Raw genomic sequence first — 24839 nt, forward strand, 5'->3', positions numbered from 1 at the left:
GTTGCTGTCGCTCAGGTATGATGGGCCGAATGACCTCCTCCATCAAGGTTCTTTGTTCTTATAAAATACACAAATGAAGGTTCATGAGAGGAGAGAGGTTTGATATCCGATCACTGGAGTGGATAAAACAGGACACGTGACACAGATAGACAAGCTGAGTGGGTGTACCGGAGGGGGGGGGTTCAATACAGCTCGTGATCCCAATACGTACGGGATAGGAAGATTCATCAATAAAATAATGTTTAAGAAATATTTATTATCCATCATAGTTTGTATTACATAACGAAAACAAACTCACCATCAACTTGAACCTTTGTTCGTTTCCATGATCTCGGTTCAAATCCAACATGTTCCCACCTCTGAGATCTCCACTGATCGAACACAAACCGACACCCATACATTCCCTCGTCCTCCATCTTCAGATCTCTGATCCTCACCGACCCGTCTCCCTCACTTGGGTTTCCCACGGTTTGAATCCTCCCCTTGAATCTCCAATCTGTATATTTTGAGGAGCTGTTGAAGATCACGTCCTGTTTGTAATTATAATATTTTTTGAAAACCAATCCCAGTTCTTTTATGTCGCCTCCTTCATTGTGACGAAACCGGCAAGGAATAATCACATCCTCGCCCTGAACACCTTTCACCTCAAGTGGTGCACAGAGTTCTATTGTCCCTTCTATTGTGCAATACTTCGTGTCCCGACTCCATGATTCTGTTGGGAAAATTGGACAACAATAATATAAATATGAGGAAGTTTGTAGATTTCCAATGTAGGGATTACCCGGACACTCCATATTGGTTTAATATAACACATCATCAAAACACAACTCACAAAGATACAAACTGTGAAACCTGTAAAGTACCTACAAGTCTTCCATGGAGGATTTCATATCTAACAACGTTATTTAAACTTTTGGACAAGATTATTAAAATACATAATTAACCACCCCCAAAACAGCCGTTTTGTAATTCTTCTTATTCTTTCACGAACCAAACTCAAAATTGTTTGAACCTCATCAGCTCCCTCATCAGCTCCCATTCATTTGCACAAGTGGACCAGGACTTGGTTTGAGCACGAATTGAGTGCATTTTATGGAGGGAATGTCCATGACTACTCCAATTTTTCATAACTTGAAAGGATTCCACGGAAAGTATTACAAAACAAAACTATACCTCGATGGGACTTACAGTACAGCAAGAGGAAGGATAACGAGTGGGCGGGACCACGTGTGCCAATCAACATTGTGGGGCTGGGGCTGTAGAGGCATGTGCCAATCACAGATAAATGAGTGTGCCTAATGACGTCATAGTACGTACTGACCAACCAACAAGGTTCTACGAAAAGTAAGCAAAACTGTATGTTTATGCATGGAAATAGGAAGGGAAAGAAGAGTGGGTGGATCCACGCACGAACGTTACTCTGTTAGTGAGGTTTCTTCTTCTCTTTTGCTTCTTCCTCTTCTTCTTCTTCTTCTTCTTCTTCTTCTTCTTCTTCTTCTTCTTCTTCTTCTTCTTCTTCTTCTTCTTCTTCTTCTTCTTCTTCTTCTTCTTCTTCTTCTCTTCTTCTTCTTCTTCTTCTTCTTCTTCTTCTTCTTCTTCTTCTTCTTCTTCTTCTTCTTCTTCTTCTTCTTCTTCTTCTTCTTCTTCTTCTTCTTCTTCTTCTCTTCTTCTTATTCTTCTTCTTCTTCTTCTCTTCTTCTTCTTCTTCTTCTTCTTCTTCTTCTTCTTCTTCTTCTTGTTTTGACATACAGGGAGGTCCAGATGTCTTGAGACACCGAACATTTTTTTCCTTTTCCCATTCATTTGCACAAGTGGACCTGGCTAATGGTGTGTACCATTTATCATCGGACATGGCATCGAATCATCCTGTGTAAAGAAAATGCTTCTTCTCTTGCAGACTTACTGGAGCCTTAATAAAGATGTTGTTAATATTTGCAATAATGATGTTTAATAAAGTTTATATTTGCCATTTTTATATTGTTTACATTGCATTACACACACACACACACACACACACACACACACACACACACACACACACACACACACACACACACACACACACTCACACACACACGCACACACACACACACACACACACACACACACACACACACACACACACACACACACACGCACACACACACACACATTGGTAAACCAAAAAAGTTAGTTTTAGAGAATTAAATAGGGGCAACAAGACATCTGGACCACCCTGCAGAGTATTGTGGCACATTACCAAGAGAAAACATGACATTAACAAGAGAAGCATGGTCGGGTTGCAATAACTAAACCGACATCTCTCACTGGCTTTGTTAGTGGGGAGGATGAGTGTGACACACTGCCTGGATTAAAAAGAACACCTGACAAAGGGTGGAAGAGCTCCTTTCGGGATCCAACGACAATCCGGTATGGAGATGGTGTCTCCGAAAAAACACCCAATGGAAGGAGGAGAATTTATTTTTTCATCTGGTCTAGTTACCCCCTCCTGCACAGTGGTCCCTTGAAGAGGTTCCTAGTTTTGAGGACTCGGTGAAGATTTTGTCAGTTTTCCCTTTTCTTTTTCTCAGTGGCCTTTCATGTTTCGTGGCTCTCAGCCTTGTTCAGGGTGAATTTCAATAAAATAAATAAATAAGATATCTAGCTGTTCTAACTGCTACATAATAATTGTACCGTCTACCTCCCACCTTGGATTAAAAAGATAGTTTGGGTACTATCTACTGTACACACAACTGTGTGCTTATATTTACTATTCCACTATACACATTGTATTGTTAAATCCACGAATCCACTCCATATCAGGAAAATGGTGGAATATCATGTACACCTCATTGTTGTGTCTAATGCCCACCTTGTGTTGTTTAGATAAGTCTGTGCACTATCTATTGTACATATAACACTGTGCTTTGATTTACTGTACAAAATAATAACACGATTTAATGCAAAGTGTTTTCACAAATAATCGACAAGCTCTTTCGTCATGCAATCAAAATAAACCTCTCCAGCATGTAAACACATCTATCTATAATTCCAGCAATCTGTGTGTGTCTGTGACCGCTGTTTCTCGACAACCACTGGTCCGATCGAATTGAAACTTGCCAGATATATTGCTGGGGACCTGAGTATGTGCCTTTTGAAGGTTTGATATTAATCGGACAAGTGGCTCCCAAGTTATGGCCATTTATTTACCAAACCAATGACAGGACACGTTGCTGCGTAGGCGTGGCCGATGGGGAAAGGGCGCCTTCGTTACCAATGACAAGACACGTTGCTGCGTAGGCGTGGCTGTTGGGGAAGAGATCTTCAGCCGCGTTCCCCATTACGGGTTACAACGTACGGACTTCTGGATAGTGATGACTTACTGTATTATAATAATTTCTCGATTTCTTATGCGCATTTATAGATAAACACATTGCCCCAATCCAGTTATTGTTTACGAGAGCAAAGGAACGGCCTGTGTGGTTGTTTGAAAGTTTTTTTTTTTGCACGTACAGCAACGCACGTACGGGCACGCGAGAGCGAAGGAACGGCCTGTGTGGTTGTTGTTTCTGGCATTGTTGTTGTTTGAAAGTTATTATTATTATTTTTGTTTTGCACGTACGGCCACGCACATACGGGCATGCACTAGTATTTAAAAAGCATGGAAACAAGTAATAAAGAACGTTTTTTTCAAAATATAAAAGGATGTTGGGATGATGTGGCAAAAAGGATGTAAACATGTAGAGGTACTTTCAAAGTGCACCACCCCCATGCCAAATAAATAAATAACAAATCCTCCAGCACGTGACATCGCCAGGGTGTCTTTGGGTTTGGGGGGGGGGGTGCAATGCCACCTTGCAGCACATGGAGACGGAATTGGGAGGGAGCAGTGTACATTCAATCAATCATTGATTGATTAATTGCATAATGAAAATAAATAAACAATAATCTGACATAATTAATTTATTTATCAATTGGCTGAAAGCATACCTAAACTACCATTGTTTTATCCGAATCTGTAACTTTTTGAAAATTAACGAATAAATCCAAAAATGAAGAGTTAATCAAGTAATTGATCAATCAATAAATCAAAAATAACCTTTATACCCAAATCTCTTGTTCATTGTCATACCCAAATCACTTGTTCATTGTCATACCCAAATCGCTTGTTCATTGTCATACCCAAACATCATGTCAAGTAAAAGGTAGATATTGTAAGCATGAGTAAATGCCTGTAAATGAACGATTAAAATTGATGGTTACATGTTATGTTTCGTGTTGTATGGATTGGTAAATTGTAATATAAACTGCTTGATGTAATGAGATAATTTAGACTGTAGAAGGCGGTATTGAACTGTAAACTTCCTGGTGAGATTTCTGAAGAGGCTGGGACGTTCTCAGGCAAAACTTCCAATATGGACGAGAATCACAGTTACTGGAAGACACGAGATCGTTCTGTGATGCTATATAAACCCGGGAGAGGTAGGTGCGGAGAGAAGAGTGACATGCGATGAGTCGTGTGTATCCATCGTCCCCATGCTCGATTTAACTCTGATGAGTGAATGAGGTGTTAATGTCCAGAGTGGTTGTTAATGCATGGATCTGATTCTAATCAGGTTGATTAAAACTCATTAAGATTGTGGGTCTGGAAATAATTATTTTGAGCTCGTTAATCATCCTGAACGGGCGACCGTATGAGGGGGAACACCATGATGGGAATCGATCGTTCGACAGCCACAGTGGACGAGGTGAACCTGTGTGAGTTGTACTGGCAGGACAGGGACACTGGGTCGTGGAAACAACTCAATGTGGGAATCGGAGTTGGGCATTGCATGTGATTGATGGTGAACTTGCTCATTTGACTTTGTATCTGTTTATTTGAAATACAAGTTTCAAAAACGTTATGCAGTTGATGTAGTCACTGCAACATCTCTGAGAAGTCACAGACACCACCTGACAAAGATCCATTCGAGTGGAAGCTGACATGTACGTTCATTCACAACCTTGGATTGCTATCATTCGAGAACGCACTGGGTTCGGCACCACAAACAACATGTAGAGCAAAGGGAAATAAACCCCAAGGTGTGTGTACCACCGACGTATCAGCTTCTTGGCTAAAAAGGTGCTTGAGGTATTGCCCAGATAAGAAAGAAAATAAAAAAGGGAATTAATAAATCGTTAAAAATTAAGTAATTAGTCAATTCCTTCATTGAGCCTGGTGTGGCTTAGTGGTTAAGGTGGTGGCTTGGGATCCTTGGGGTCCTGAGGTTATACGTCGTGAGTTATGAGTCGTGAGTCCTGAGGTTATACACGCCGGCATACGTCGTGAGTTAGCATCAGGGGGTTGATTCAACCTGTCATCCTTCCAAAGGTCGGCGAAATGAGCACCAGCATACTGGTAATTATCCCTGCAGAGTCTTAAGCGACGAAAGGGTTGGTGTCAGGAAGGGCATCCCACCGTAAAAACATTGCCACAAGAAAGGGTACCATGATTGGAGCCCGCAAAAAGCTGACCCCCTGCTTCGGGATAAAGGCTTTCAAATGGTGTGATGATGAATCAATTCCTTGATTAAGGCCCGGTCACACCTTGACGTTTTAGCCAACGATGGCAACGTATTAAAATGTATGTAAAACGCTGGCTGACGTTGAACTTTTGATGTTTTTTTTAAGATTCGGACGTATTCATAACGAGTTGGTCGTATGCATAACATATTAGTAATGGACACAGAACGTTTCGTTGTGTTATAGATAACTTATACCAACGAATGCTGAGCCTGTTGTTGGCCTACACAACCTATGCCCAACGATAGTCTAACTTCGGCATAACGCGTTGCACGTATCGCCGACGATGTCGTGACGTAGCCTATTAAAAGGCTGACGCACAACGATTCGAATCATAACTGCTGTAGAAATGGAAGTGTCAACATCGCGGTCACACCTTGGCGATCTTGCCAGCGTATGCCGACCTAAGAAAAATGTGTCTAAAACGTTGGGGGCACGTCAAATACGATATGAGTAAGTTTGGTATACGTGAGTAGAACGCTAAAGTACGCTATCATACGTCGTAGTAAGTAGAGTACGTCAAGAAATTTTAAACATGTTCAAAATTTTACGACGTACTCGACGTATGACACACGTTCCGCATGCGATGGGGATAAGTTTTACACATGATATGTGGACGCTTACACACGTCCACAAAGGCTACTTATAAGCTACTCATAAGTCGAAACACGTCGTGGTAATGTCTTTTTTTACGCGAAACTTATTTCTAACTTATGTTTGACGTGCTTTGAACCAATTCTTTACGTAGTCCCAACACACATCGACGTATGTAGACATATTCCAATGACGTCTTCCGGTCGACAAAAAAAAAAAATGAATGTGTTTCCAGCTTACAACTGCCATATAAAGACGTGTTTCCAGTGGTTTTGGGAATTGGTATATAAAAATGGTGTTCATAAAAGGGGAACCCAACAGTGTTTTCGAGTTCCTTTTTGAGTCGATGTCCATGTCAGCAGGAACAGTATCAGTATCAGTATCAGTTTCAGTATTAGTATCAGTATTAGTATTAGTATTAGTATTAGTATTAGTAGTAGTTTGTTCATGTTGGCAGTAGTAGGTGAGTGTGAGGTGGAGGGTGTGGGTTATGATGGATCATCCTTGCGTCCGCGTGTCCACGGGTAGGTTCATAAGCTGCCACTCAACGATTTAAATGGCTGCATCTCCACTATTGAAAGTAGACGCTTGCGCTCAACAATTGGATTTTTTTTACACTCAACGACTTTTAAACGGTACCACTCAGCTAGTTTCATTGTTTACAATGAACGATTTAAATTGCTGTCACTCGCCTTTGTTTTTTGACGCTGGCGCTCGGAAATTTTAATCGTTTCTATTGAACGTGCTAAATCGCTCAAACCCCACTATTGAAAGTAGACGCTTGCACTCAACAATTGGATTTGTTTTCCACTCAACGACTTTTAAACGGTACCACTCAGCTAGTTTCATTGTTTACAATGAACGATTTAAATTGCTGTCACTCGCCTATGTTTTTTTTTTGTTTTTTTTTGATGCTGGGGTTTGGAAATTTGAAGCGTTTCTTCTGAACGTGTTAAAACGCTCAAACTCGACTATTTTAAATAGATGCTGCCGATGGACAATTGGAATCATAGCCAAGCTAGACATCGAAGTGTGAACATCCTCGTCATGCCGAAGAAAAGTTTGAAGAATGCTGCAAATAAGTGTCCTGGCCGTGGCCGTGGACGCTGACGCAAGGACGACCCATTATACCGACGTCTTTCAGCCTATGAGTAACTTAAAAGTAACGTCTGTCGATGTGTGGCAACGATCGCGTAACGTGCCAACAACACGTTAATCATAGGTTAGAAATAAGTTTCGGGTACGCTAAACATTACCTCGGCGTGTCTCAACTTATGATTAACTTACAAGTAGCATGTGTTGACGTCTGTCAACGATCGCAGACCGTGCATACAACTTGTGGCCAGCGTAGCGGAACGTGTGAGTCATACGCCGACATACGTCGTGAAATTTCAAGCATGAAAAAATTTGAGGACAACCGAAAAGTACAACGTTTAAAGCCAACGTACAACGATGTATGGCAGTGTTTTTCAGCGTGCTCTCAATGTTATCAAAACTTACCCATAACGTGTGCCAGCGTTTTAGAAAAAAAATTCAAAAATCGGCATACGTTGGCTAAAACGTCAAGGTGTGACCGGGCCTTTAATAAAAAAATAAAACGTACAGTTTTAGCCAAAGCACATCTTCACCTTTTCCCCAAATTTCAGCTTCCTATCTCAAAGGATGTCTGAGATCTCGCCCGGATAAACAAGAAAACAAACAGAGCAAAAACGGAGTACTCCCTTCCTTCAGTGCCCTGTGATGACATCATGCATCGCCTGGATAAGGGATTGGGAAGGAGCGGTGTACAAGGTAGGAATGGTCACAAGAGATTGTCATGTGAAACCATCCCGACATCTTTCATTCTTACAGACCCCTGGTAGCTTGTCCATGTTGCTGCGTTTGAGCTTCAGGTGTTGGTGCTGAAGTTTATCTGTCCGGATTCTTCCTGGCATCTTTGTTCTTTGTTCCTTTCACACTCCTTTCTCATTTTTTCACAATTCGCTTTATTCATTCTCATTCTTGCTTTTTCTTCTCCTTCATCTCTATGTTCCTCCATTTAATTGTCTATTTCTCGAAGGAGAATGAATTGTTGCAGATTTTTTTTCTGTAAGTCTCACTTGGTTGCGCCTGGATGGGTTTGAGGGTTGTGGAGTAGCGGTTCAAACCCGAACACGATCAAGGTTCCACCTGATGACTCCATCATTCCTCTTTACTTCTTCGGGTTCCTTCTTGGTCTTCCATTTGATTTGAATAATTGTTGATGCCCACAAATGACACAATAAATCTCTCTTTCGCATTTTTGTTCACAATCACCACAAACAATAAATAGCTTGGGTGTGTGTGTGTGTGTGTGTGTGTGTGTGTGTGTGTGTGTGTGTGTGTGTGTGTGTGTGTGTGTGTGTGCGTGTGTGTTGTTGGTTGGTATATCTCAATATGTGGGTTGCAGAAGGTGGATAGGAACCTTCCCAGGTCTCAAAGTATCCACCGTTGTGTGTGCGTGTGTGTGTGTGTGTGTGTGTGTGTGTGTGTGTGTGTGTGTGTGTGTGTGTGTGTGTGTGTGTGTGTGTGTGTGTGTGTGTGTGTGTTCGTGTGTGTGCATGCAAGTTGGTGCTGACAAAAATTTAATGTCACCAGCTGCAACACTACCCATGCTCTCTGCTTACTAATCTGATTGTGTTTCATTATTGGGAGGAAGTCCGTTTTCTCTCGTCCTGAGTTTATAATGAGGGAATCCTCATTCTTCTCATTTTCATCTTTTTGGTATTTCAATGAGTGGAGATGACGTCACACATTTAAATCAACTGTCTGAATCCCCAGGTCCTGAGTTTCAATCTGAATTAATTGGGGTCAACCTTCTCCTCAGGGATTATCCTGATATTATCGAACTTAAAACAATTTGTTTTCATCACAAAAATATTGGAAATACATGAGCGCATACACTGTGACGTCATTATGCGTGTTGTGTCTCAATATAACCGCAATGTGTTTGATCTTGGAATATTCGCTGGGGAGGAAACATATCATAGTTAATTGATTACTTTATTATCGATATCTTAAATTGATGTTGATAAACATTTTATATGAGAAGAATAAAGTTGGTTTGCATCACGAAGGTTCCATTGGAATCCCTGCAGTGGAGCATTGAGAGAAGGGAAGAGAGAACAGTAAACGTACCGGAGAGAAGAATCCCTGTGAAGATGATGGAGTAAAGGAGGAACATCGTGTTTTCCCGGTGGATGAGACTAAAGTGGAACTCTGGATCTGGGACCCAAAACCGGCACAGTCTCCAATTGCCAGAGATTGAACACAAACCGATACAAGGAGAACTTTTATACACTTCTTGTTCACAGAAATCATTTATCTTCCTCTTTTAAACACTTCCTCATAACCAGCAAGTCAAGAACTTGAATCCAAACCACATTTGAATTCGCACCTGGTGCAACAGGTATTGAGCACCGCACAGGTGCCGTTTCTGTTTTACGTTTTTCATCATTCCCTGGATCTCACATCGTCAGAGTTCATTTATCGATCCTTGATCCTTGTTTGATGGAACAGTATAAAATATCACGTGATATGGACACAGGCAGTTCCCCTTTTGGTTTCCCCCAAATTACAACATAAACCGCACGTATGTGACAACTTCATGTTCCATGTTCAGCTTGGTAGAAAACCTCCCACTGTGTCAGCACTTGTATTTGCTGTAGTTTGTGTATTTATCTGCACACAAAACATGATCGTTTATTTTACTCAATGATTCAATCAAAAGTATTAAATGGGACGTGCTCGAATTACCTGCAATGTACAGCATTCCTCTGCGTTCGTGTAATACCACCGAATGGTGGTGTCACTTTCCTCAGTTCTTGCTAATCGCTCTTCCTTTTTATAAGGCATTATAAGTATATAATTTCGTATAATTACCCTGGGTGTTATTTCGTTTATCATAGCACCCCCCCCCCCCACGCGGCTGTTTTGATCACCATCGAAGCTCCGGTTGAGTTTCAGATTCAAGCTGTGAGTGGAGCAAAGTGTTTTCGGAGGATCACCTGCTCGAATCATCCATGGTTTTGGGTCGAGATGAACTATGACTCCAAAATAAATTAGAGTCTTAATGAGACCTCCAGATCACTACACAACAAAACTATCAAACAAACTCACCTCTTACCCACTACAAAGACCTCACATGGTGTTTCCTCCCATCCACAACAAGCACAACCCCTTCCTACGGAGATATAAGGTTCATGACGTTTATCACTGGTCAAAGTTTGTTGAACAAACTTCAGGAATGATATAAAGTTTACACCAATGAGGAAGGAAGAGGAAGTTTGAAGTTTTATTATTTTTTTTAAACTGCACAGAACAAGCTCCTTTCCTGAAACATAAAGGATTAAGTCATCCTCTATCACAGACTGTCCAGCCTCTGATATGAGCTGTGGCTGGGTGGGACGGTGAGCGCTTCAGCACGAGTCGCGTCATAACTGGTGGGGTTCTGGTCCCACCTTGAGACCCCAAAGCTGTCGGGTTGAGGAGCTCTCTCGTGTATTGTCACTGTTTTTAGGTAATATTTTACATCACTGTTTCAGTCGGTATTACACTGAAAATTGACCATTTACAGTAATAAATAAAAATCATCTTGTAACACTTTACACTGGAGAAGGTGACTGCGTTCTGGAAGATGGTCTCGATCCACCCCTGGTTTTCGTAGCCTGTCCTGACATTCCCATACATGCTGACACATTAAAGCTTATACATTTACGTATTAAAATATATTTTGTTTATGCTGATTGGCTTATTTGCATATTAATTAAATTTGACTTAAAGACAATAATTCCCACAAAAATGCAAGAATTTCCATTTTCTTTCGTTGTAATTACCACACATGTCAGTTTTTTGTCAAAAAAAAAAACATTACTTAAGTGTTGCCAGATACAAGCCAGGTTGGCAAAAAAATATATTAAAATTTTTGAATTTTTTTAAGTAGACTAATTAGCATAAAATACAAAGCACAATGAATCGCTCGAAAATCATGCGAAATCAGATTAATCAATATAATGAATTACCTGGGCCTGATATAATACATACCTGTGACTTATAATGTCTGTTGGTGTTTAAGGGAAACATAACTATTTTCTGTTTGAGTAAAAGTAGTGGAAATAATTTTAAATGCATTGATATGCTAATTAGGATCCGCCATTATGGAAATTCTCATTTTCTTAAATATCTCAACTTCTGGTACATGGAAATTTGTAAATGAGGAATCTACACATATGTTTGGACAGTCAAGGAATAAAGTGAACATATTTCCTTTGTTGTTAGAGATGTAGAATAATGTTTGGATAGCTTAATTACATGCAAAAATGGAAACAGCTTAATAAAGCATAGTGCAAATGAGTTATTTTTCTGGGAACATCGTTTTTCTGATACTTGGGATATATATGAACATTGTGGCATCAGTGAAAAATTGTCGCAGGGGAAGTGCAAGATAGGTCCCACTGGCCCCCGGCCTATATATACACTATATGGAAATGTATATATTTATACATACATACATACATATATATTGTCGTGGCCCCAGAGTCGCAGGGAACCATGAGGGAGGGCTGTCCCTGGTTCCTCTCCGGACTCATCGGGAATCACAGGCCATCGCACATGAATAACTTCATGCCACGGTGGGTCACTAATCGACCGCAAATACCAATAACTTGATAACGTGCCCCAGGGTTCTCTGTTTGACAACCGTATACCTAGGAACACGTGATCGCCTTATCGTGGAATCGCACCCTTAATGCCTACTTGCATTGTTTAAGTACCTACCATATCTGGTGCAGCCGAGCGGAGCTGCCAAGTACGCACCGGCCATTTAACAGATTTTGGGGAATAATGTCCCTTCTCGGCAAGGGTGTGGGCCATGCTAGACCAATGGAAGAAAAGAAAAAAATATGCTGGGTTCATTTATAACAGGCACATTTATTTCACAAAAGTGAGGAAAGTTGTGTGGCACAGTTTGGGATTTATTGCAAATGTACAGCAGGGAAATCAAGGAATATGTGGGGTGCAGCAAAAGATATGCAATACATACAAAATAATAAGAAACAGAGCAGAGTTTTCAAAAATATTATTATACAGTCTTAACTTATGCTATGCCAGGTGCCATCACACACACAAAAACCAAAAGAAAATTAGACATAGCCCAGAGAGATAGAAGCAGTTGAGGGTTAGCAACCTCTCAATACCTGGCGTAGTTGGTGGACCTGCACAACCCAAAATGGTTTGGAAAGGGGGGGGGTGGGGGAGAAGTGAGAAAAACTAAGGGTGTCTCGGGTTTGCGAGTGAGAGGTGCAAGTGTAATACAACATGGGGTGCATTGTGGTGTAAGAGGAAGAATGTGAGTTGCAGGTCAGTATGGTTCACTCATGAGTTCGCTCTTGGGTTCGTTCTCACAACGTTCTTGGTCGGGCTTGCCTGTGTTGATTTCTCTTTTGCGTCCACAGTAGATGAGAGATAGATGGTAGAAGAAAGATGCATAAGAGAAAATACCCTATCATCGTGGTGTGAAAATCTGTATGCGTAAAAGTTGCTGTGAGATGCGGCCTAAGCGGTGATAGAAGACAGCAGCAATGGCTCTCAGCCATAACTCATGATCCCATGCTGGTCACGCTGACTCGTGGCACCCCTTGCTCAAGGCCCAGACACACCTTGACGTTTTAGCCAGCTTATGCCGATTTTTGAAAAATTTGTCTAAAACACGTCGAATACGTTATGGGTAAATTTTGGAAACATTGAGAGCATGCTGAAAAACACTGCCATACGTCGTAGTACGCTGGCTTTCATCGTTATACTTTGCGGTTGTCCTCAAATTTTATCATGCTTGAAATTTTACGACTTATGCCAGCGTATGACTCACAAGTTCCGCTACGCTGGCCATAAGTTGTAGGTACGTTATGCGATCGTTGACACACGTCGACACACATTACTTGTAAGTTAATCATAAGTCGAAACACGCCGAGGTAATGTTTAGCGTACCCGAAACTGATTTCTAACCTATGAGTAACGTGTTGTAGGCACGTTACGCGATCGTTGACACACGTTACTTGTAAGTTACTCATAAGTCGAAACACGTCAAGGTAATGGTTAGCATCAGTGTTCCAGACTCCCTGTTTTTTTTTTCTTCGGTATGACGGTGATGTTGACACTTCGATATCTAGTGCGGTTATGATTTAAATCGTTGAGTGGCAGCCTATTAATTATATTATATTATAACTGCACTAGAAATCAAAGTGTCAACATCACCGTCATACCGAACTCCCCCCCCCCGCCACCCCAAAAAAAAACCATGGAGTCTGGAACACTGACGCTAACCATTACCTCAATGTGTTTCGACTTATGAGTAACTTACAAGTAACTTTTGTCGACGTGTGCCGACGATCGCATATCGTACGTACAACTTATTCCCATCGCATGCGGAGCGTGTGTTATACGGCAAGTATGTCGTAAAATTTTTAACACGTTTAAAATTTCAAGACGTACTCCACTTACTACGACGTATGATAGCGTACCTTAGCGTTCTATTCACGTATACCAACCTTACCCATACCGTATTCGACGTGCACCAGCGTTTTAGACGCATTTTTCAGAGGTCGGCATATCCTGGCAAGATCGCCAAGGTGTGACTGCGATGTTGACACTTGCATTTCTCCGGCGGTTATGATTTGAATCATTGTGCAGCAGCCTTTTAATAGGCTACACCACGTGATCATCGGCGATACGTGCAGTGCGCTATGCATAAGTTAGACTATCGTTGGGCATAGGTTGTGAACGCCGACAACAGGCTAAGCATTCGTTGGTATAAGTTATCTATAAGACAACGAAACGTTCTGTGTCCGTTACTAATATCTTCTGCATATGACCAACTCATTAGGAATACGTCCGAATCTTAAAAAAACATCAAAAGTTCAGCGTAAGCCAGCGTTTTACATACATTTTGATACGTTGCCATTGCTGGCTAAAACGTCAAGGTGTGACTGGGCCTTCAGCGCTGATGCTTGTCCTCCTGCTTTCCTGGCAAGCTCAGATGTCTGTTGAGCTCTGGCGTCTTCTCCTCCCGGCTCATTCTGTCCCCTGGTGATTCTGTCTAAAATGAGCTGCGTTTGCTCTTTTTATGATCCTTGGGTGAGGGGAGGAGCCAAAAGTTGGATCAAACGAGGCTCTTGGTGAAATAAAGCTTCTACATTGGTCCATAGAGGTCGCAGCCATGCCCCACCAGGCCTCAAAACCTAAATATGGCTTTGTCACTCGCCGACATGGCCATGCATCAGGGCTCCGACTTTAACATGGGGCCGTGGTTTTTGGAGGCACTCTCTGGCCCAGAACTAGCCTCCATTAAAATGTAGGATTTTAGAGAAATCCCTGCGCTACGCGAAGTTCCTCCCCACCATTGTCTCGTCAACATTCCTCGAGGTTGCGGTGAGTATTTTATGAATATGCGGCGGTTGTAGAGAAGTAGGAGTACATTGTGGCATTTGTAGTGAAGAGATTATAATGTGGAATTGTAGCGAAGAGGTGGAAATTCCTTGTCACTATGTCGTCAACAACTGTCGCGTTTGTAACTAAAAATATAAGCGTGAGTTGTTGCGGGTATTTTTGGAAGTGGTAAGAAGTGCTTGTGGTGAGCCATGGTACAGTGTGATGAAAAGAGTGAAGGCCTGAGGTTAGATGGCAGTTGAGAATTGGTGTGCAGTTTTGAATGGAAAATGGCACGAAAATGCATATGTGGCTGATCGCTTGGTTCCTATTGGTTTGCATACATGTTTGCTTCCGTGTTTCGTGTGAGAGATACAAAGTGGGGCAAAGGATCGGAAGAAATGCAGAGATTGAAGATTGGAGACCTAACTAAAAGAGTCCTACGGAATGCATCTTTCCCATTTACCCACAAGACATATGGAAAGGACTAACTGAACACATACTATTGAAATGACTACCTTGGGATTGCTGAATGTTATGTGCCATTGCCTCAGTCTCTCTCAGTTTCTTTCTCTTCCTCTCTCGAGCTTTCTCTGTCTCTGAGCCGTTTGTTCCTCTTTCTCTTCCTCTCAGGATCACTGAGCCTTTTCCCCTCTCAGGAGAAGCTTTCTCTCGCTACTCTCATGTGTTTCTCCTCTTTTTCTTCCTAATCACTTTCCCACCCTCTCAGCTCGTGTGAGCTTGTCCCTCTTGGTGTGCATCCGATGAGGAACGGTCCATGATACAGCCTGTGGAAAATGCCACGACATTATGTGGGAACTCTCAACGCAGCCCCCCGTCCTCTCCCTCACACACAAGCATTCACTGTACTCTATGTGGTGTTTTACATGCGAGAAGCCCTTTCCTTCAGGCCATGCACACTAAACGTCATGCTTCATGCCATGAACATGCATGGGAGAATGGATACAATCCCATGTGGTGAACGTAATCTGATTATCCCAAAGGATCAATGACCACAGACTGATCGAACGTGCCCAATAAGCGATGCACGGATGGAGGGAAAATGGAGAGGGATTCCGCCGGACTGAGAGACAATCGAACAGCCGTGGGGCCAAAGAAAATACCGATGGTGTGAAGGAGGAAAGATTGATAGGAGCAAAGGGGTGGGAGTAAAGGAGAGATTGAAAGTAGCAGAGAAAGTGGGGTGGGAGGGAAGACGTCACACCGTGGAAATTCAAACTAACCAAAGCATGTCCACCGAACAACCCCTTGTAAATGGACCAAGGACTATCTACACAAAGACTAATGAAATGACTAATCTTCAGGTTACCTACGTACCAATGTATGCTCTCCCCCTGGGGTAAGTGTCCATAAACAAACAATATATTTATAATATAATAAAGAATTCATGGAAAGGGAACAGGTGTTTCTGTCCGATCAACATCACAAGGTCTCGTACAACTGAGACTCGGACTCATCACGATTCTTCTTCTTCAGACCCATGTACGAGGAGGACTCCTCTCTCTGTCCCTGTTGGAGAAAACATAAACAATCAATGATGATAATTATAGATCATTGTGTGTACTCCTACCTTAAAGTTGTATTTTTATAAATTAACAACCTGCCCTCATGGTTATGTTCTGTGAATGAATAATCATCAAGTCGGTTAATAAATGGGGAATTTAATTAAACTAGAACACACGCTCCTTGTGTGAGCAGCACGCTGGGTTGTTGTTATCCTCTGTTGGGTATATAGATTATATGTATATATATATATATATATATATATATATATATATATATATATATATATATATATATATATATATATATATATATATATATATATATATATATATATATATATATCTCTCGGGTCAGGTCCGTTAGTCTGTGGGGGACACAATTAGCATACACAGTAATTCCTCTATAATGTCAGGTTTCCTCCCTTTCAGTTTAGTGTTAAACAGCTGAAGCAACAGTTTAAAAAGGTAATCACACAATTTTATGGTTTATATAATTTTTTCTTCTGGTAGGGATGCCCCACTACACAAATAAGGAGAAGGAAAGGAACACAAATTTACCCATGCATGGAGTGCTTTAACCCTTCACCCCTCACCCCCACTGCTCCCAGACCCCATCATACATCCCGCCCCCTTTGCCTTCCATTCGTCCTGGTGTTCCTTCCTGCTAGAAATGTCACACACATGATGACATGCTTTGATAGGCATCTCCATTGTTTATTTTGTTTGTTTTCTTTTTGAGGTGCAGGGAGGTGGAGAATGGAAGGAGAACAAATTTACCCTGTGAAGAGAGTGCTTTAACCTCAGTGTTGCCCAGGTAAAAAATGTAATTGTAATACTCTCTGCAACCACCATGTGGCGCTACATGGCACACATTTACATAGAGAATTTACACCCCCCACCTCCGGCCCCTCACATCCCCGCATGAGACTGCGGCCACATAAACTATGTTACTTCCCAAACAAAGTTGTATTTGTACCTCGAGTTTGGAGTTTGTAACGTAAAATAAGTGGCCATGCATAAGGAACAATAATAGAGAGACAGAGACATAGAGACAGAGAGACAGTTGAATTGAATTAAATTTGAACCTCATTTATTACATTCAGGCACACACAGTACAATATATATTTACAATAAAACAAAATTCAACAGAAAAAACACAGTTTAAAGAAAATTATAAAGTAATTACAAGTTCTGAATTGTTCACAAAACGCAAAACATTTGCGATGCACCATTTTCTCTCAAAAAGTTTAACATTTTGATTGTTCAAAAGGAAATCAAATTCCAACCTAAGTCGTGTTCAGACAAAGCCTTTAAAAATAGAGATAACATTCGATCTGTGACCATTGTCGATTTTAATCTTGCTGGATTGGTAGATTGCATATTTTGCAACAGCCCCCAGAAAAAGTAAAAGAACACCCACATCTCGACATATAGGTTTAAAGGGTACACCAGAAATAAACAGGTGCAAACTAAAGGAAAAGGATAATTGGTGAAAAAGATGATCAAGTAGAAAAAAAAGAGAAGTTAGTCGACAACACTTCACATAAGCATGAAACAAGTCCTCCTTCTGATCACAGAAAGGACATATTTCTGTTAGCGAAGTATTAATATGGTGAACAAATGTGTTGCAGGGGAGGGTCCAGTGTGCCAACCTCCAGTGTATATCTCCTAATACACCATGCATGGGTAAGGTATACATATGAAGCCAAAGTGGAGTACAGGGAGAACCTGACCCGAACCGCTCTGACCAGAACGCTATTCGTGTTCTTCCAGAATGGGATAGGTTTCCCTTTTATCGAAGAAGAGCACAAATATTCCAGTCTTAGTTGCAAGATGAAAAAAGGGGGGGGGGGGGTGGTTTATGTTCAATCTCTGACCGAAAAGAAGAAGAGGAAAGGAGGACTTTGATCTCGGGAAAGCTTAACCGGAAATCCTCAATCATGCCAACACCTTCCCAGCCAACATTTAACTGTTTAAATTTCCGGATAAATACACGCACCACTTGGTCCACATGTGGACAGATCGAGAACCAACTGCAGGTGCAACCACACCAACAGATTTCCACTTAACCCCAGATATGTCTCAAGTCACACACCGTATTGATTCCTCCTTGGATAAATTTTTGAATCATGGCATGACTGTGAGGAATACCAGGGAAAAAATTATCGAAAAAATGCGGTTCTTGAAGGAACATTCTGCAATTATATGCCTCAAGCAGCCGGTGGACATCAAACTTTTCCCAAATATCCAGTAAACTACGATAGAACTTAGAAAGAGAAACAAAGTTTATGTGCTTGAGATCCATCAAAAAAGATGCCGATCATATCTCAGTTTACCAGCTTATTGCAGGAGAAAAAAAGCAAATGGTCGCCAGGTTAGCTGTTCAGTGAACAGCAGTTTCTGTCGAGACTGCAATCGAAAGGCCACAATCCGACCAAAGATGTTGATAACACCTTGGCCACCTTCCTTCTGGGGATAGTACAGTATCTCAGGTTGTAACCAATGGTATCTACTTCAAAATAAATTTACCAGAATTTGCTGAAAAGCCAAAATTAGTTGATTTGATGGATGCAGAACAGTGATTCTGTGCCACAATTTTGTTGCAATCAAATTATTGATGACAAGAGTACGACCTTTATATGAAAGGGACTTCAACAGTCCTTCCCATGTTTTCAATCTGTACTTAATTTGTTCCAAAACTCCTTCCCAATTTTTCATCTCCATCTCATGATTGCCAAGGTACACTCCAAGATATTTAACTCTGTCCATTCTCCAGACGAAGTTCTATGGGAGTGATGGTGGTAATGCATAAGAGAGGTCACTTTTTCCACACCATAATGCTGTACTTTTATTCCAATTTATCCCTCCCGAGGAGGCTGCAGAGAAATTTCTCAGGCAATGCTGTAAAGCAGAGACATCGTTTGTTCATTTAATTAAAACACAGACATCATCAGCATACGTCGTCAGCACAAATCTTGCTCCTTCTATACTTCTCATTCCCTGAGGTATTTGCTGTCAAATTGATAGCAGGAGTGGCTCAAGGGCAATTACATATAAAAGACCAGAAAGAGGGCAACCTTGCCCGATACCCCGTTGAAACGGAAAGGGAGAACATAACTTTTTGTTAACTTTCAATGTACAATGAGTATTGGTATATAGGAGTTTTACACAAAAGATGAAAGTTTCACCAAAACCCATTCCCTTCAAAACAGAAAAAGGTATTTGTGATCAACACAATCAAAGGCCTTAGCTTGATCAAGAAACAGTAATCCGGTTCTGGGTTTGGAGTGTCGTCAGGTCTCTTTCAGGGCTCTCTGCTGACGATCTCAAAGTTAAGTCTCCAGTCATTATCTGTCCCGCTTTAACTGTTTATGTTCTCACCTACATGTAACTGTGTGTTCCTAGTTCAGTTTTGTTTCAAAAATCGTGCTATTTTGGGAGTTTTCGTCGACCTTGTCGTACCGCGTTGCTTGAGGCCTACCCATAATTCCCCTCTTGGTGTACGATCATGTTTATTTGTATTTTCTCCCCACTACCTTCAATATCTATCTTCCCAACGTCCCCCATCACTCCTAATCTAAACACTCTGATTCTTGTCTTAAATCCAAAACAAAAAAAAACAAAACAAACAAACAAACAAAAAAACTACCTTTCTCCTTGCATACTCATGAATCCCGATCCTTTCTCTTCTTTTTATTCTTCCTCTTCTTATTCCTCTTGCTGGCACACCATCTTTATTCCACTGAGCTGACCCTCTCTCGCCATTACCTTCACAATTTCTTCCTACAACCTTCCATTCCCGAATCTTACCTGTTCTTCAAAAACCCATCAAAAATCAATAATCTCACTTTTATCCTTTCGATATATACACCACCTGCAACCACGTGTCTCTCCACTCTTCCTGGTACTTTTCATGGACCCAGCAGCTTCACACTGCGTTTACAGTTCTAAATTCACCACACACTTCTACGATTTTACTTCAACCTTCCCTTTTCTGAATTATACGCAATCCTTATTTAATATATATATATATATAAATTCACTTTTGTCTATACACCTCCCAGAGCCACTGTGCTACTCCCATAACCATGTGATCTGTTTCCACCCCCTGCGTTTATCGATCTAAATTCACCATTCACCTCACAATTTTTTCCACAACACTTGCATGACCGAATCTGATGAAAACTGTCACAAACAATAATAATAATAATAATGAAAACGATCTCATATAATGATTCATCTTCCTCTTTCATATGTAAGGTCAGGTCAGGTATGGGAGCATGTGCCAGAACAGCGCGTCGCTGCGTCCAGTTTCCGATGGTACTCCAGGGGCCTCGGTCTGGCCTTCCCCCAGGCAGATGCCTGGCCCATCCCCATCTCCTTGAGATGCTGGTCAACCTGCTGCAACCAGGAGGCACGTGGTCGGCCCATTGGCCTCCTCCACTCACGAGACTCCCTCGCTGAGAGAATCTGGTGAGCAGGATCAGCGTCAGGAAAACGAGCCACATATCCATACAGCCGCAACTGACACTCACGGACCATGCAGGTAACAAATCTCATTCGAGTCTCTCTCAGAAACCGCTCGTTGGACACAAAATCTTACCAGCGATAGCCAAGGATTCTCCGAAGAGACCTGGTAGCAAAGGAATTAAGTCTCCATCTCAGATCCTTGGTCAGAGTCCAAGTCTCACATCCATAGAGCAAGACTGGAAGCACCAAGGACCTGAAGACTCGGACTTTCGTCCTCCCACACAGGCACCGCAGTGCCACAGACCATGATACAGTGAATCCATGACTCCCCAGGCCCGACACAGACGTCTATTGTCTTCTGACTCACAGCCAGCAGAGACATGAATATCACTGCCAAGGTAAGTGAATCTCTCCACGACCTCAACATCCTCACCACAAACAGACACAGACAGGACAGCAGCATCCAAGATGTCATTGAAAGCCTGGATCTTAGTTTTGACCCAAGAAACCCGTAATTCCAGTGGCTCCGACTCCTCATTCAGTACCTCGAGGGCCCCCAAAAGGATATCTAAAGTCTCCGCAAAGATGACTGCATTGTCTGCGAAATCAAGGTCCGAGATCTTGATATTCCCAAACGATGCACTGTAGCTTGATCTTTCCAACATCCTCCCTAAAATCCAGTCCATACAAGTGCTGAAAAGTGTGGGGGCCAGTACACACCCCTGACAAACTCCAGTAACAACTGGAAATAAGTCAGAGATGGTACCACCACACTTAACAGCACTCTCAGTACCAGAGTAGAGTTCAGACACCAGATCGATCAGTTTTGGTGGCACCCCACGAAGACCAATAATCCTCCAGAGGGCATCCCGATTCACTGAATCGAACGCTTTACAGAGATCAACATAGGCTGCAAGCAGCCCCTGCCGAAACTCTCGTCTGTGTTCGGTGAGGACACGAAGAGCAAGGATACAAAGTAAATAAAAGCCTGACTGCTCTGGACGTTGGTGCTCAAGCAGATGGTGGCGAACCCTATCAATAATTATCCGAGCAAAGACCTTGCCCGGCACTGAAAGCAGCGTCACACCTCGGTAGTTGTTGCAGTCTTGGCGATCACCCTTCCCTTTCCAGGGAGGGACAACAAGGCCCCTCTTCCAGTCAGTTGGGATGATGCCTGTGTTCCATGCAGAGCACAAAACTGCAGGCAATGACACGAGCGCAGCATTTCCACCAGCCTTGAGAAGTTCAGCATGGATGCCACAGATCCCTGGAGCTTTACCCCGTTTCAACCGGTTCACCGCAGCCCGTGTTTCCACAAGCGAAGGTGGACCATAGTTGATTGGAGGGTCAGCAATCGGGATTGTAACACCCTTGACGTCCAACTCGACAGCTGGGGATCAGCCCGGTACAACCGCTCATAGTAACCAGCCCAGCGGGCCTTAACTTCAGACTCCTCTGTCAAGAGCCTACCACTCTCTGCTCGAACTGCAGTTCACCGAGGGATGGGCTTGGATGAACGCAATGCGCGAATTCCCCTGTAAGCGGGACGAGAATGACTTTCATATGTGTGGTTCTCTTTACTGGATCATAACACACTACTTCCACTATTTTAACAGACTGCTCTCAATTCGACCTTTCCTTCATACCTTGCCTATAAAATCCAACTGTTACAGCATTTCTTCTCTCCATTCTCTTAATTCGCCTTTATTGCATCCATCAAGAAATGTGTTCAATCGCATCTCTGACCTAAAACTTAAAAAAAAACCCAATTTGCTAATAATGTTCGCTTTCCATCAACCATTCTATTTTTCTAACTTCAGTGCCAATTCACCCCTCTCACCCCTCACTCTCAAAGCAACAATCACACTCTTCTCCCTCCAATCCTCTCTCTCACTTCTCTCAACCCCCCTACCTTTATCTCTCAACTCTCCCCACTCACCCTTCTCCCACCATTCACCCCCTCACTTACCCTTCGCAAAGTTGCCCTCCCCCCTCTCATCCACAAAGCTGCCTCCTTCCACTGCAATCTCACCTCCATCTCATCACGCCACCTCCTCAAATCCTCAACTGCCTTCTGTTGCCTCTCTTTCCCCCCGTCTCCCCCAGCACCACAGAGCCTTTTCTCCTCCTCATCCGGCCCCTCCCCAAGCTATTCTGCAATCCCCCAAACTCTTTCAACAACTCTCCTTACCTCCCCCCTCCTCCCTTGTCAAACCCTCCCCTCCCCTCCCTCCCCTCCCACCCCCTGCACTCAAAGCCTCATCCTCTCCCACTTCATTAAAATGGTGGACCTCAAATATCCAGGGCCTTCGCTCAAACCTTTCAGATCTTTCCATACGGGTTGCCACTGACAAACCAGACATAATCTGCCCAACAAAAATTTCCTACCTCAAGATGTCTCTGACTCCTAAGTATCTCTCCCTGGTTACTCCCTCCTCCGCTATGACAGAGTTGAGCCTCGTCCTGGTGGAGGAGTTGCTTTCTTCATCAAAGACTCTATTCCTCACTCGCCCTGCACTGCCCTCACTCCCCACACCCCCAGGAATACCTCTGGCTACGGCTTCCCCTCCACTCCCACCTCATGTTTATGTGTACGGTACCATCCACCAAAAAGTGATGACTCCATCTTCACCTCACTTTCCGAAAACATGGACCAACTTCTATCATCTCATCTAAACTCTCTCTTTCTCATATGTGGCGACTTCAATTGTCATCATGCCAGTTGGCTAGGTGTGGGTACATCTCTCACGTGCCATGGCACTTCAGCAAAAGCTTTCTGCGACTCATTGTGACTGACTCAATCGGCCAATTTCCTGACGCGGATCTCAACCAATGGTACTCCATCTCTTCTGGATCTGATTTTGACAAATTTCCCTGACAATATCTGCTGCTCTTTCTCTGCTCCAATTGGTTCTTCTGACCACATCCTTGTCAAAGTGGACATCTCTCTGGATTTGATCAGAGAACCACCTCAGCCCCGTCAAGTCTGGCATTTCACTAAAGCCAACTGGCGGGGCCTCAAAGCAGCCATCAAACTTATAGACTGGTCTCCTGTCGCTACTTTCTCCAAAATCAACTCATCCTTGGAATTCATTCAAAGAAACTTGCCCTCCCTTATGCACTGATACATCTCCTCTCGTCTTCAGTTCTCCTACCCATCCTCCTGCCCATGGTTCACTGAAGCTTGTGGCGAGGCAGTTGTCTTGAAACAACTTGCCTTTGCCTCATGGAAAGCAAACCTAACTAAGGGCAATCTCAGTTCCTTCCATAAAGCTCGGAACAAGTGTGTATCTACCCTCAGGAGAGCCAGAAAACAATGTCTTTCTCAGCTCGTCTGAACTTTCAAACCTCTCTCCATCCTCCAAATGCTGGTGGCGTCTAATCAAATGTTTCTTATGTATGTTATCCCTCCATCCCCTCCCTTACCTCAAATGGCCACACTGATGATACCGCACGTGAAAAGGCTGAATGCCTAAACTTGGTGTTTGCATCGAAATATTGTCCAAAACACATCGCTTTCTCGACCCACTTGACCCAGTCACACCCAACTGTCCCTGGACTCTGTGTCCTTTTCTCTTGACAAGGTGAGAGCTTGCTGTCAAACCTCGACTCAGATTCTGCAACCGGTCCAGAGGGAATCAGCCCTCGTATAATCTAAAAACCTGCTCCTCTGCTCTTGCTCACCCTCTCTCTGTTCTATTCACCCTCTCACTTGCTCAAGATCATCTGCCATCTGCTTGGAAATCAGCAAACATTACTGTCCTGCATAAAAAGGTGCAAAAACAGATCCCTGCAACTAAAGACCAATCAGCCTTCTCGCAATCATCAGCAAGGTTATGGAATCCATCATCGCTTCAGACATTAAATTCTTCCTCTTCTCCAATGGCTTGATTTCCGATCATCAATTTGGTTTCAGACCAGGTCACTCTACCCTGGATATGCTGCTTCCGCTCTCCCTACCATGGATGGAGGTCCTGAATGCCGGACATGACATCAGAGCCATATCCCTAAACATATCACGTGCTTTTGACATGGTCTGGCACCCTGCCCTGCTCACCAAACTCTCTTCCTATGGTATCCAAGGCCATCTCCACTCATGGTTCGCAGACTTCCTTTCATGTCACAATCAACGTGTGGCCTTAAATGGAGTTCTTTCATCCCCTCTTCCTGTCCATGTTGGAGTTCCTCAAGGTAGCGTTCTGGGCCCTGTTCTTTTTCTGGTTTTCATCAATGATCTCTCCGACTCTCTGGAAAATCCACTTTATCTCT

At 42.7% G+C, this 24839-nt stretch overlaps 2 protein-coding genes across 2 annotated transcripts in view; both read right to left on the bottom strand.

Moving 5' to 3' along the window:
- LOC147011559 (uncharacterized) overlaps positions 1-9462 on the bottom strand; it is a 97732-nt gene extending 88270 nt beyond the window's left edge. Inside the window, exons 1-2 of the mRNA XM_085856349.1 lie at positions 9292-9462; positions 299-712 (exon numbers count right to left, since the gene is read on the bottom strand). Coding sequence (XP_085712475.1) covers positions 299-712; positions 9292-9337 — 460 coding nt within the window. The 5' untranslated portion in view covers positions 9338-9462. The remainder of the gene's footprint in view (positions 1-298; positions 713-9291) is intronic.
- Positions 9463-12078: 2616 nt separating this feature from the next.
- LOC147011561 (CD276 antigen homolog) overlaps positions 12079-24839 on the bottom strand; it is a 26407-nt gene continuing 13646 nt past the window's right edge. The window contains exon 5 of the mRNA XM_085857059.1: positions 12079-16104. Within this exon, the coding sequence (XP_085713185.1) occupies positions 16018-16104 (87 nt within the window). The 3' untranslated portion in view covers positions 12079-16017. The remainder of the gene's footprint in view (positions 16105-24839) is intronic.

Source organism: Eptatretus burgeri, chromosome 15, assembly GCF_056783735.1.
Source record: "Eptatretus burgeri isolate ZD-2024b chromosome 15, Ebu_testis_v1, whole genome shotgun sequence".
Lineage (NCBI taxonomy): Eukaryota > Metazoa > Chordata > Myxini > Myxiniformes > Myxinidae > Eptatretus > Eptatretus burgeri.